Here is a 15,276-nt window from a genome sequence, read left to right on the forward strand (position 1 = left end):
TTTTTTTAACTTGAATTTTTACATTTTTATTTCACATAGGTAAATTCGGAGCAAAACAATTCAGATAGCCTACATGATTTTCAAAGTAATTATTTTCAATGCTATACATTCGGTGTCTAATAAAATTAAAATACTTCTGTCTCTTGTTTGCTTCCATACAACAGCCATTGCAGCGTCAAGTAGTCTACCGAATCCAAAATAAGAAGGAAGAAGTTTGGACCACCCTTCCCATGCTGTGTTCCTATGCCCTCCCCTCTATGGTCTACGGACCTCCCTCTTGTTCCCTGCTGCCGCCATTTTACTGTGGTCTAAAGTGCGGCGTCGTTAGGCATCGAACCGGGACGGGTCTTCCTACATTACACAAACTTTTTAAAATATATATTTTTAAACCTGAAACTGGTAATTGACACCACATACTTTCTTTCGATATTCATTAAACTTCAGTGTTGTACTATTAAAGTTAATACCACGGCACAAAAAAGCCGACAACGACTAGCTAGCGAAGGCTAACACACCACTAACGATACGGTCGCGAGATAGTGGTGGTTTTGGTAGGCCTCTGCTATGTAGCATAAGCTTAAAAAAATATAATTGAAATACAAAACAAATATAAGAGGTGTTAAGGCGGGTGTTAAACAGCAGACATAAATCCATTGTCATATGCACTCCACTATTTTATCTAACATTAGTCTTTGTTGCCCTTCATACAGTAACGTTATTGCTTTCCTGCTCTGCTGGGAATCGTTCGTAGTTCGCTCCAGCTAACAGCTACTTTTTAAATTATAACAGTAAGTATCTGATTGTTGTCTTGACTGTTTTGTTTTTTTAAAGCTTTCAATTTAAATACTTTAAACTCTCTCTGTTCTTGGTCACGTTAGTGGTCTCAGATATCTTTACATGTAACGTTAAACTCACGACCTTATACTTTAATTTGGGGCTACAGGAGAAATCCCGTTATTTGGTTTAATAATATTTTGAGTCAGTAACTTTGTAAATCATTTTTTGTTTATCGCGTATAAGTACTATTTAGCTTCGCTGCAGTTTTTTTCTTCCTTAAGATGGAAACCAGAGTTGTTGTTCAGGTTTATCAGTGTCGAACTGAGGCCTACATGTCTGGTGAAAATAAACAATCCAGGCCTGGACTCTCGAAAAGGGCATATTCAGTTGTTCTTTATTCTGAATTCGATACTTGAAATATATAAACATGGGTTAATAATCTAGTCAAATAGAGTCTGTCGACTGACCTGGACTCTTGTTAAAACTAAACTCATCTGCAGGCATTATTGATTGTATTGTGTCTCACTCCTTGCAGAAATGTCCAACTGTCACCTTTGTATTTGTGAAGAACTATCTGTCTCTTAATAACACTTTGTTTCAGTTCCCTGGGGGAGTGTTTTTGATTCATTTTTTAGGTTTAAATCCATCCTGTTGGCTCTTTGCGGGAATCCCTGGATATGGATAGCATTCCCCCCATGAGAATTCATTGGCAGAAGATCTTTTTTTTTCCTTCAGCTTTGGTTGAAAATCTCTAACGGCTTGAATATCCTGTCAATTTTTCTTCTATTACCATCACCCAAATGTCACCAACCCCAAGAAGAAGCTGAGGATTGTTTTTCCACCTGCCATCCATACTTTTTTTGCTAAGCATTTTTGGAGATCAAGTTTTTTATTTTCTGGCAGTTTATGCCCCCCTATTTCTTTATTTTATTAGCTGCACCAATTAATAAAAAATAATAAAAAAAGTACCCAAAGGACTCTATTGCATCCACCTTCAGTTATGCTTAGCAGTCTTGCGGGATAAAGATTTCTCAGAGTCTCAGAAAAGGGATGTCGTAGGAAGACAAGTGTCTCTGGACGAGCCACCCCTCTTTTCCTATTATCTCACGGATCAAGTGTTCCTTCAGGACTCCATACCACCAAGGAGACACCCCACCAGCAGTGAGGGATACAACTTCTCAGCCACCTCAGGTAATTATAGCAACATCACAATTGGCTTGTAAGTACAGATGGAATAGGAATATGAGAAACATGTGTTACTGGTGAGCTTAATTCAAATGTCTCACTCCAACTAAAGTCATCTGATAAATGTATTTTGATTTAAATAATTTTACCATAATGTTTGCTTCACCACATATGCAGTCTAGTAGTTGTCAGAGAAGAAAGCATATTTGTTAATAGTTTACCAATTGTATGCTATGTGTTAATAAATCATTATTTGTAATATAATTAAATGAAAGTACACTGCTCCTTTAAAAAGACATTGCTTACCTTCTGCTCTCCTGAGCCTCCATTTTTCACATCATGTAATAACGCAGGACTTTGCATTGAAAACACTACAATAAGTCACACTTGTCTTTCAGATAGCCACAAGAAAGCCCATTTGGTTGTGTTAGACCTGAAATGTTTGTGCGGTTAGGATATTTGACTAAGGTCCAATCAGGAACTTGTAGTTGGTATGCTTACTTGATTTATTTTATTTTGTAATATGAAGAAATCTGCCATGTATAGACTCGATATCAAACGTTTAGTAAATGGATGTAATGTAGTAGGATAGGATCTCTGTTTTTGATTGGTTTCTGTGCTTCTTCTTATTGGTCCTGAAGAGAATCAGCTGCTGGCTTTATCACCTCCACCACCCGAGGCGTCCCCGGCATTACTATGACCAACCATGGAGATGACTGCTACTTCTTTTACTATTCCACCTGCACTAAAGTGAGCAACGTTTGTGCACAAAGCTCACATTTTCACACATAGCCTGGTAACCAGAAAAAAAGAGTAGGGTCTTACTGTGTTTCATGTATCATCCAGGGAGACAGCTGCCCCTTCAGACACTGTGAGGCAGCTATGGGCAGTGAGATCGTCTGCAACCTCTGGCAGGAGGGACGCTGTTTCCGTACCGTCTGCAAGTTTCGCCACATGGAGATCACAGTAAGAAACATCTAAAAATATTGTTTTATAATTCAGAAAGCTCAGTAATGTCTCCTTCAAGGTTTGCCCTCTCTAGGCTCATTGGCCTTTGACTGGCCTTCAAAAAAGGGTAGAATTATGGCGCTTTTCCACTGCAGGGCCTCGCTCGAATTAGTACAGTATGGCTAGGCCTCGTTAGGCCTTGTTAGGCCAGGCTCACTTTATGCTGCGTTTCCATTACAGTTTAGGAACTGGGGTAGTAACTATAGTAACGCAGTGTAGGCGGAGCCGTGACGTCATCTTCAATGCGAAACACAAAACCAACATCAGCTGTTAGCCCTCAGAGCCCACAGTTCCTCATATCTGTTCAGAAAGTAGACTAAAGTTAAACAAGTACAAACCACAGACTGCCTGTGTCATGGAGGATACAGTCGCTGCTTTATTTATGTCTGTAGGCCGTTGTTGTGAGTGTGGACGGTCGGAGCATATACTGCGTTAGCTTAGCCGATCTCCATTCAGAAAACACGTCTGCAGACTTGTCAAAGCATTAATTCATGGTTTTTACTAACCGGTATCAGTATGTTGTTACTTCGGCATCATTTAGAAACGTGTATTACAATTAAATCACTGTCAAATATGTTCTTTTTGTTGTAGTAAGCCAGCGATTCTCTCACTAGTTTAGCATACTCAGCCCGGTTGTTGGCCCGGAAAGAACCTCGATTTTGGAGAGCCAGAAAAACTGTGAAAAAGTACCCGCTAGCCGGATCTACGCCTAGTGGAAACGCAACCAAAAACGGGCCCGGGCACGGCACGCTTAAACCGCGCTGTAGTGGAAATAGTCCAATAGTCTCCCTGTAAACCTGAGTTTACCTGAACACTAATTGAACTGTGAAGTCATCACACAACACGCTCGTCAGTGTGCAGTATTACAATAAACAAGGTCCATTAAATATCTGCATTACTATTAACCTGCATCGATCATTATTTTAATGAAAAATAAATAAATGTTAGCATTTTGTTGGGAAGCTTCATGTGATTTTCATGTGAGTGCAGTAAAACCACATTTCTAAAACCTGCATTACATCTGAAGGTGTGCCTTGAAGATGAGGCTTATGTAATATGGCTCTTCCTCCTACACATCAGAGTCATAACCACACCTTTGCAGGCCAAAGTCAAAGGCCACACACTTTTAATCTTCTCTTTTTAATCACTATTTTGCTATCAGAAACAAAATAGCTAGCTATCGTTTACTATTGCTAAATTGGTGGCTCTAGATCGAAGCTTAAAAATAATTACTTTGGATAAGCTGGCTAGCTGTAGTACTGCCGCTCTACAAAGGAAGTGCAAAGACACAATTATATAATGCAAATATAATAATGGCAACATTATGGACATGCGTCGGATTGAGATGTGATTTAATCAACATGTTGCTAACCTTTTTAATTGAAACAGAAAAACCGGAAGGAGATACCTTGTTATTGGGAGAGCCAGTCAGCCGGCTGCCAGAAGCCACACTGCGCCTTCTTCCATGACAGGCCGCGCTACATCGAGGGCATGTTTGTCCCACCGGACAAAAGTGAGTTTACTTGTCTTTAACAAACACACCAAAGGTGCGTTCACACCGGATGCGATGAGGCGGTGAGAATATCAGCCAGACATCACTGACGCTGTTGAATCACAAAACCAAAACAGCAGCCGGTGGCTCTGGGAGACGGCCCACAAACATCACAGTTCATCATCTCTGTTCAGAAACAGGAGAAAGGTTCTAAATGTACCACTGAATGTCTATTGCATGGCGAATACCGTCGCTGCTTTAGTGACGTCTGTCTGACGCTGTGAGTGTGGGCGGAGCAGCTTTATGTTGGCTCAGCCTGATCCATCCGATCTCTATTCAGAACGCAACATTTTACAACATGCCTTTTGTGAGCACACTCGCCAAAGCATTCATTTGTGTCTTTTACTAACGGCATCAGTTATCTCGTTTTCATTTTAGGTAGAGTTGGAGGATGGAACCCTCTTTAATGGTCACGAATACGTGCACACAGTGAAATTGGACCTCTGCATTTAACCCATCCTAGTACTAGGAGCAGTGGGCAGCTGTTGCACATCTTGTCCGCTGTGAACGCACCATTTGAATACAAATGTTGAGTGGTTTAAGACAATTTTACATTCAACTGAAAAAATGAATAATAACTGATTCTCTCTCAGGTCTAAACAAAGCCGAAGAACAGCCACATGAGGAACCAGCTCCCCCGCCACTTGCCCCCCCTCCCCACTGCAGCCAATCCCCAGCTCAGAGGCGTGATCAAGACAGAAACTCAGGAGCCAGTACCAAGCCCCACACACCCACCCGTGGTCATTAATCCAGCAGATGATGACGAGGATGAAGATGGTGAGCTTGATTTTATCTCAAAATAGCTTTTTGGTCCCTTTTCTTTTCCTCCTTCTGGGACAGGATATATCCTGCAGTCGTTATCAATCACATGTCTTTACTTTTCCAGACCAGTACTCAGAGGAGGGAGAAGATGGAAGGGTTGGCCTCTCTCCTAGAAAACTATCCAAGTCAGGTGAGACTGACACACCACAGTTAGAATCATTATTGGTTAACAAAGCTGTGCTACATCATAATCTGTGTGGAGTGTAAAGGTCCATGTCATGCTTCTCCGGTTCTGACCCGTCCCCTTGTGTTCTGTAGCTTCTGCATGTGAACGCTCTGCAGCGTCTCAAACCCTCAAAGTGCAGCCTGTAGCGAGTAAAGCTCTAACACAGAGAAGACCTGTCTGCTCCCAGAACGCCTCGTAGGACACTTCTCTTTTTACATTGTTTACTTCCTGAGTAAAGTGACGTGACCATACCCAGCTCCAAATGAACCAATCCGTGGAGCTCCTCACACACACACACACACACACAAACACACACACACACACACACACACACACACACACACACACACTCAGCCTTATCTTTTCTCAGCCTCGGCTCTGTGGATTTCCGCTCAGTTCGCCACAGACTCATGTGTGTGCTCAGGCTGAGTTCCTCGGAGTCTTGCTGTCTCGCAGACCCCACGCAGCAACCAGGAAACGACCCCAGTAATCCAGCTCACACTGTCCGCTCCTCAAGCCTTAACGGGCGGAGCAGCGAGCCCCGCAACGTCCCGCCCACACGGCACCCAGACCCCACGCAGCATTCTCCTCCGTTTGTCATTACTGGTGTCATTTCCTGGTTGCTAACAAACGCCACTGTAACACATAATCACACATCAGGCTCACAGGGGGGGGGGGGGGGCAGGAGCTCCAACAAGCCGTGGAGGACAGAGAGTGAGTACACAGGCTATACAGAGATGCTGTGAGAAACCAATGAGAGTTTGGAACATTGAACAATGTGAAAATGTGAATCTATTCTAGTCGACCTCACAATGGAACTATGATCAGTGGAGATGGCCGTGACACGGGACCTTTAAGGAATGATTGTGATTTGATGGTGTAATGTTGTCTTCACACTAGACTCACTGAACTTTGGAGTGAGCACCTTGGAGGAGATTCGGCTCAGGAAGGCCCTGAAGGCCAGCATGAAGAGAACTGGTTACCCCATCCAGCGCGCTGACACTTCGTCCAACGGAGAGAAAGAAAACATCCAGTCGTTCTTCCGACCAGCCCTCTTTGAGACTGGAGAAGGTAAACATTGTCAGCATTTCAGGTGTTGGGGTATCCAACTCTGCATCATTCCTGCTTCCAGATTCACGCATTTTATATTTGCTCTGAAGATATGGTCAAATGTGAATTTTGTGAAATGAATATGAATTAGATCACAAAAACACTAATGACATAAACCTTTTTATGTATGATCAGTTCTTAAGAAAAATCAGTGCTAAAAACAACACAATCCAGACACCTTCGAGGCTCGTTTGAATGTTTAGTATTATTGTATTTGTTGGACAAAACAAATGTAATATTGATATTGAGTGATACATTAGACATAATAGGCCCAGGATTGTTTTTGACCTTATCCCCTCCAAATATATTGCTCATGGTTGCTGTAAGCAAAATCGTACTTGGCTCTGTAACATTGGTTTACTATTAATAATGTTTGAAATGAACTCACAGAATAATAACGGTTACTCTGGAGTTCTAACTGGAAGTAAAGTCAATATCACTCTGTTCTAAACAGCACATGGTCCCTCTCTTTTAGGCCCACTTCTCTTTCAAGAAAGTGGGAGAGCCAGAGGTAGTGTGGCTGAAAGGCTTGGGAAGAAGATGCCCAACAGCGGTAGGTGCCCTCTTGTTGCACACCTCAACAGATGAAGTGCCGATGATGCTCATGACTTGTTCTCGCTGTAGATATGAACAATGGAGATGGTGTTCCACTGAGAAGAGGGCTGGCTGGGCGTCTGGGAAGAATTGTGGATGAGGAAGAGCCCCCTCAGAAAGGTTAGTGTTCAGGTCACATCAAAAAGTAGATATAACCTAAAACACCACCTGTAGCATTTGACTCCAAAGCATGCTGACGATCTATCTTTGGGCAAAGCACTAATGTGACTCGTATGTTTGTACAAACAGAATGAAAAATGTATGTTTCAACATTTACTTTCTTCTGCTTGTACAGCTTTGAAGCCAATTAAAGACAGACTTGGATTGCCCGGGTCTGTTTCCCCCACCAAACCAGGTAAGAAGAATATATAAAGCTACAACTGTTTATCATTTAGTTTGGAAAGGAATGAATTATGAATATTGATAAATACATAGTTTTCATTGTCCTCTAACCGTCCCTCCAGCTGAGACCAACGTGGAGCCAAGGAAAGCTTCTGAGCAGATCCGCATCAAAACTCTGGAGGAAATCAGACAGGAGAAGGCGGGAAAATCTCCCTCCCAGAGCCGCAAAGCCCATCCTGAAACCGACATACCCAAACCGACCAAGAGTGCTAAGCGAGCTATCACCGTCAAAAAGGATCCCATTAGCCACATCAAAACCTTCTCTGAGATCCTGCATGCAAAGAAGAAAAGGCAGGAGGACCAGGATCAGAGCCCCACCCTCAAGAAGGCCAGGCTCAGTGGAGAGAAAGCTGCAGGCAGGAGCCAGGGGCCGTCTGACACTGTGGCTGCTAGTCCGGAGGCAGCAAACCTGGGGGAGCTGGGAGTGAAGACTCTGGAGGAGATCCGCATGGAGAAGGCCGGCAGGAGTCCAGCTCCGCAGTGCCTGGAGGCTGAGAACAAGAAGAGCTCTGATTCTGAAGAGACTGATGCTAAAAAGCCTCGCCTGGCCTCGAGGGGCATCAAGAAACCGGCTCGGCAAAGTGAGAAGGCACACACATTTATCCTTTAGCAGAAGACAACTGTTGATCATACCTACTGCTGAAACTGATTAACGCATTTGCTATCGCTCGTTTTACACAGTTCTGTATTTCTAAAATGTACATTGTGTTGAACTCAGCAGGCAACGGGACCGCAGAGCAGAGCGACCAAGTGACCCAGAAGACGGCTGCTCCTGAGGTACAGACTCTGCAGTGCTGGCTATGGCTGCTTGTTATTCTGTGACAACTCCACCTGACGGTTATTTCCTGTTTGTCTCTAGGCCAGTGATGCCACCAGTAACAATCTCAAGGTCAAGACCTTTGAGGAGATCATGCGGGAGAAGCGCCTTCGCAAGCAGGAAATGGAGGAGCAAGCCAAAGGCTTGGCTGAAGCAGAGCCTTCTCAGAAACAAACCGCTGAAGGAGCCTCGAAAAGGACGGTTCCTGCTAAGGTCACTGTCACATACCAAGGCTCTTCACCCCCTGACTCTACCCCTTCGACCCAAAAGCTCCCTGTTAGTAAACCGATCCCTCTCAATTCCAAGGCTGCTTCCCCTCTGAGCAGCTCGCCTCCTCGTATAAGACCTGCTGCCGTTACAACTGCATCCTCAAGCCCTGCGAAGAAGAGCTCTTCTCCACTGCAAGCTGAGACCAAGTGTGACTCGCAGAGCCCCGGCAGCTCCAGGGAGGTCCCAGACAAAAACACCAGGAGTCCCACTTCACTTCCGCTAGCCAGGCAGGCCAGAGCGGCTCCGCAGGGTGCTACTTCTGATATAACACTGAACAATTATCAGAAATCCCCAGAACACACTGCAAACACGAAAGGTATTTTATCTTGAACTGTAATACTTCCTTTTGCAGCCATGTTTCTGCTTGAGCTTCAGAGCTTGTTGAGCCTCAGTGATCTTTCCTTAAATATTAGAATAACACTTCACACAGAGAAGGTCTCGGGCAGCTTGGATTCAGTCATATCAAAGTAATATCTGATTTATTTAAGCTTATTCAGTTTGATCCCATCGTTACTATTTGTAACCATTGCTTCAGACAGATCTTCATCTTGGCTTAACTCACACAGACAACCAGTCCCCTCACGTAAGTGTGAAAGATTCTGAGGCCTTTGAAGATACCAAACGACAATAAAATAATACATTTATACTTTACTTCATATGAAGATCAACTTTGCCACAACAGGAACCCACCTAACCCCTGTATTCTACCGGGTATTGTATTCTGCGCCGCGTTACGTCTGCGCCGCGGCGCTCACCTCGACCGTGGCCACTCGATGCGTGTGTTTCCACCAGAAGCGTCTCGGCGCTGGGCTCCGCTAGAAACAGGCGGCTGGTCTATTTTTGACGCGAGGCGTTGCATAGCGAGGTCGGAGGTCGTAACGCGCCGCAGACGGACCCGGTGGAATCCCGGGGTCAGACATGACAGCTTAATTGTGGAATGGGATTTGAAGGAACCTGGTGGTTTGGTCATGGAATAGCTGGACCTCAAACAGGGTTCGTAGACAAGAGCATCCTCTGCACAGGTGGAAAGGGCTACAAAGCACTGTGACTGGAAGTATGTATATTAATCATTTCAACTTTGTTCTCCCTTTCAGTGAGGCCAAAGCTGAATGTGAAGCCGTCTGTCATGAAGCCTGCAGTGCAGCTGAAACCAGGCCAGAAGAGAAGGGGGGCGCAGCGCTCTGCTGTTGCTGCTGTTAAACCCCTGAACAGCGGCCCCGCAGTGCAGGAGGGGCCCCGGCAGGAGACAGCATGCCGAGACAGACAGGTAGGTGTACACGCTGTGCCAGTAACTAGTTTCTATAGCCATAATGTATCTTAAAGAATTTGATTTGGCATGTTCCATTTTTGCTTTTGTATTCCTATATATTTCCTCATGTATTTTTATTCGCATTCATCTTTTTTATTCACGTATTTATATAAGTTATTTGTAATACTTGCATTTTATTTATGCATTTCTTCTTATCAAGTGATTTGCTATACCCATATACAGTGTTGGTCTTAATAATGGTCTCTGGTATATCTGGTCCTTTTTCTTTTATTCGGCTTTGTTATTGACGTTTAAGGGGAAAAGAATTACAGTTACTAGTAGGGGTGTAACGGTTCACAGCATTGACGGTTCGGTTCGTGCCTCGGTCTGGGGGTCACGCTTCGGTACGGGTTCGGTACAACAAGAAAAAGCAAAGAAAGTCCCAAATGCATAATTCCAGATTTGTTTTTTATTTATTTTGAACAGTAGTGCAAGTTTAAGTTTAAAAATAAGGAACTCTAACATTTTGAATAATTAACTGTATTACACTGTTAAAAACAAACCATACACACTCAGATGGCCAGATTATCTATAATGGCTGATGTCAAACAAAAAGGTTCAATAAGCTGTAAAACTAAAAAGAATGTCTTGAAAATATTACAAATAAATAATAAGATAGTGTTTCAATCACTTTCAATCACAATCAATAAAAGCCGGGGTCCTCCACTATTGCATAAGGGCGCAGCATAGCCGTTGAACATCATATGCCAAAGGCTTCCGTCTCTCATGTCTCTTGGCTTCTTAAAAACAGCGGGGATCAGCTGTTGAACAGCTGTTGTCTTTTGCCGGGCTCCGGTGATTGGCAAATCTGGGTGATGCCTTCTGATATGATTTAGCATGTTTGGCGTGTGTTATCATTAGCATACTGCACCGCTGTCGTGCCACGCCGACACACCGTCCACCAGCCGAAATGTTCCCACACAGCTGATTTCAAAGAAGCAGGTGGTTCTTCTAGATCCTGTGTGTTATCTGAACTCACCATACTAACTTTTTTCTTCTTGTATTTTGTTCGTTTTGTTGTGTTTTCTTCTTCTTCTTCATTTGTTGTTTAAGGGCGGCTGGCAAACAGCTTTTAGGCGCAATACCGCCCCCTGGATTATAAATAGTGTAGTGGATACTGCCCTGAATGACAGACCTTTTTCTCACTCGTACAAAAAAGGCGTATTCGTCGTGTGATTGCATGTGCCGTCCGAACCGTGACGGATACCGTTACACCCCTAGTTACTGTGTGATGTCAGTATGTTGGGAAATCTAAACAACCTTGTGCATGTACTAGGGCTGTGGCGATACACTAATCTCACGATACGATACACGATATTCAGCCAACGATACGATATATATCACGATATTCAGCCAACGATACGATTCGATATAATTCGATACACTTATATCATTTTCTGAAAGATTTTAAAGGGACAGTGTGATTTTGGTGACATCTTGTGAGTGTTCCATTGACTTGGATTGAATTAATTCAACTGAAAACTGAAAGCATCAATTATACAATATATGGCTCTGACAGAGAGTCTCCAGCTTGCAAATGCTGGACAAAATGAATCAAAAGATGTGGTGAGAAAATTAGTTTCATTTATTGAAACAGTGCAAACTGTAGCTTACAAGCCTTTGAAACGTCAGTACATAAAGTGCAGTATCACAATGGACAATGGAGAATGAAAAGGTGCAGCAGGTGGCGGAACACGGGGGATTTGAATGGGACTTGTTAGAAATTAAAATCAATGTTTTGATGGCATAAAGTACCATAAACATACCGTCAGTTTAAATGCTGTTTTATACTGAAAAACCAGAAGTTGTTGTGCACAATCAGTTGTTGAGCTTTTATTCTGAAAATCCTTCATCTCCGGTTAGCATTTAGCATGTGGCTAATATACCATTCCCTATAGAGGTGAATTTAGTAGCGATATGACACGGAGTGTTGCACACCGAAACCTACTGATTTCAACACTACAACTATAGACGTCGAGATATTATTATTGCTGAATATTAAATGAAGGTACAGTTTATTTGAATACGTTTGTTTACAGACGTGGGTAGCATGAGACAACATTCGGAACTACCGGAAATGATACCAGCCGTGAGGTATTTTTGGAGTATTGATTACAGCGTTTAAAATGTATTAAATGAAAAGTCATGAAAGAGATAAGGAGGAGAAAAGGCGTGTTTAGTTATATATTTAATGTGCAATGTCTGAATCCTCTGTAATGCGCAACAACGAACATTGGAGACGTGGAGGGCCGGCCCCCAGCAGCGCCAACCGGCCCACAGGGAGGATTCAGCAGAGGGTATTTAACAGCTGGAAAGGTGGAGCTCGCTCTCTTCCCTTCGCTCACGAGAGCCAGAACACAGCTGTTTTTCTGACTGACCCATCTTCTGCTTGTAACATTACCGCGCTTTTTATTAATTAAAGTATACATTTGAACATTCTCAGAGACTCAATTAGTCTCCTTTTTAAAGCTTCTCTCCTGGACGCGAGTATAACGAACACAGTTATCAGACTTAATGTATCGATACCCGCGGCTGAAATATCGATACTTTCTCGGAAAACTAAATATCGATATATATCGCAAGATCGATTTAAATTGCACAGCCCTAGCATGTACTGACCTATGGTTACTTTTGATCCATTTTCAGGAGTCCCCTCAGTCCAATGCAGAGGCTCAGCTGAGCGCTGCTGTCCCCCGCAGTCCCAGCACCCTACTAGACTTGGGGTCGGGCTGCAGCCCCCTGACAGAGGAGCTCCAGACTGTCCCAGTGTTCACACAGAGCCAAGAGACCCCACAGGCTGTCAGAGACGCCTGTACCGTCCCCCAAAGGTAAAACTCAGACTGGTAGTGTAAGACTTCACCAAGCAAATGTCTGTGGGCAAGCGTCAGAAGCGATATTATAGTATTAACATTATAGGAACCATTTTTAACTGTGATAACAACTTTATTTACAACTTGTATTCACGTACATTTGAGTATTTTATCTCTCCTAAAGTGAGGGGTGTGACATTCTGATTAAGAGCAACCAGTCCAGTCTGCTACATTACAGAGCATTTTATTTAACAAATACATCAGTGGTTAATGCTCTCATAAGGCAACAAAATGTCAAACGTTTTTGACAACTTTTCCAAATAACACAATAAGTAATTAGTCAATTTCTATTAAGTAATGTATTTCAGTCATAAATATTGTATCCTTGCCCATTTTTAACTGACAATCCCATTGAAAATTGTAGATGATTATTTCCCCCCCCGCATATGACATGAATGCAGCATTGTTGGTTATGACATGAATAACAGGCCTCTCTGTACCTTCAGCCCCGTCCTGAAGTCCCCCACACAGCCAAAGTCACGGAGACTGAGTGCAGCCCGCACCACCTCCACCTCCAGCACTGCCGTCTCCACCTCCGCCGTGGATGACTTTGAGGAGCTGATAAACGAGTTTACCGACGACCATCTGGAGGGAGACATGGACCCTGGCATCGAAGAGGACGACCTGCTGCAGGAACTCTCAGAGATGATTGACAGTTGAGGGTCAGTCAAGCACAATCAACCCCCTGCCCCGACTTCTTGCTCACAACCATGTCTTGTTTTCAAGAAGTGAAGACATCACCATATCTACCATTTTTAAAAAAGGAAGACGTTTTCCCTGAAAGGTTGAACTTGTTTTAAGCTTTAGGTTCATATTGATTTTTACCTTTGAAATCTCCTTTGTCATTTCCAGCCAATATGATCATCTGCTTACACCAGGGTTATTGTGCAGAGCTTTGACTCTTTCTTCATCATGTCAGTTCATGATCATTGTTAAACTTTTCAGCTCTTGGAAAGAGAAATTGAAAAAGGTTGGCTCTGGGAGATGTTGTGAATAACATCAGTTTGTCAGCGATCCTGGATGATGTTACATTGTAGGAATGACGAATGTGTTCTTTTAGAGGGGATCACATCTGTGTACTGTGTATGCCAAGGGAAGAGCAATGTGAATAATGAATACTGCTGCCCTCAAAGTAGCCTTCCCCCAATGTTTCTTTTTTTCTTTTCCCAGATTATGACATTTAAATGTATTAATTTTAATTTAACAATGAACCCTGTGTCATCAAAGCCTGTGAGGAAGATACTCAGTTAATCTGCAACAGGTGTGTGTTCATAGATGTTCCACGCAGATCCTTTGGAGTGCACCTTCTGCCAGTGGATGCTCTTTAGCGTTTTTATAATGTTTGACTGAAATGTATTTTTATTCAGTGGAAATACCTTTAAAACATTTATTCTGGGATAAAAGTGTGAATTAAAGTGCTCTCTGGGCTTTGTTAAAGAACACCTCAGGGACTGATTCTGATGTTTGTATGTTCCCAATATGACAGTGTATTTGAGTTCAACAATGCGGTCTTTAGTTTTATTTTCTCTTTTCTGTTTGCATTGGCTTATTAATGTGATGTGAGAAAAGTTCAACGTGTTTTTTAGTCTTAATACGCGTGTGTTCTGTCATGACCCTTTCCCACGAGCTTACTGTTAAATCACTTCTGCATATTACTGTGTAAATAAAAAGTGCTTTTAATGACGAGCTGGACCGATTATTTTCAAAGAGGCCTTCAATACTTAAAGCCAGGTTTTGGGAATCAACATCAAGTGTAATGGCATGTTTAACTAATTAGTTTTTTAATTCAATCTGTGTTTTAACACCACATTTATTGTCGGTCTATTTAATTCCGAACAAAAGGTATACATTTGAGATTACAAACCACAATATAAGTAATGGTGTTAAAAATATTGTACTGATGACTGCTAATCCGATGCTTTAATGGATGTGTTTCTCTTTTCTGTCCACCTACACTCCACACCAGAGTCTCATGTTTGTCCCCTTGTGTGTTATGAAGGTTTTTATGCATGTAAACGGTGTGCAGAGTCAAAACCCTCAAAGTACACCAGGTTGCGAGTAAAACTCTTAACACAGAAAATACCTCCCCAAAACGCCTCGCTGGAGATACGTCACTGTCCATTTGATTCTTCCGGGGACATCATGTCATGTCGTCCCCGGAACGAAATGGACCAATCCGTGGAGCCGTTACGTTAAGCCCCCGCTGATTGGTCCAAATTGACCAATCCACGGACTTCCTCACATACTCCAGTGCAGGCAGCTCTGCTGATCTCTCCTCCCTGGCTGCAGGCTGATAACAGACAGTTGGGATCGCGGCAAAATTCTCTCTGCAGACCCATTCTCACAGCGTTTATCAACCTTTTTCTTACTCAATATCAAGCCACACTTATTGTT

General features: G+C 43.0%; 1 protein-coding gene across 1 annotated transcript; it reads left to right on the plus strand.

The window, feature by feature from the left end:
• Positions 1 to 261: 261 nt before the first annotated feature.
• zc3h11a (zinc finger CCCH-type containing 11A) lies at positions 262 to 14,566 on the plus strand. The gene is given in 18 exon segments (XM_034082389.2): positions 262 to 399; positions 1,905 to 1,968; positions 2,604 to 2,712; positions 2,809 to 2,928; positions 4,360 to 4,483; positions 5,116 to 5,171; positions 5,173 to 5,299; positions 5,409 to 5,474; positions 6,411 to 6,581; positions 7,096 to 7,173; positions 7,245 to 7,334; positions 7,510 to 7,569; positions 7,679 to 8,197; positions 8,335 to 8,393; positions 8,476 to 9,019; positions 9,798 to 9,970; positions 12,659 to 12,840; positions 13,329 to 14,566. Coding segments are annotated over 16 exon segments (2,637 nt in total). The 5' UTR covers positions 262 to 399; positions 1,905 to 1,968; positions 2,604 to 2,658; the 3' UTR covers positions 13,543 to 14,566.
• The last annotated feature ends 710 nt before the right edge of the window (positions 14,567 to 15,276 follow it).

The sequence above is a fragment of the Pseudochaenichthys georgianus genome, chromosome 5 (genome assembly GCF_902827115.2).
Source record: "Pseudochaenichthys georgianus chromosome 5, fPseGeo1.2, whole genome shotgun sequence".
NCBI classification, from domain to species: Eukaryota; Metazoa; Chordata; class Actinopteri; order Perciformes; family Channichthyidae; genus Pseudochaenichthys; species Pseudochaenichthys georgianus.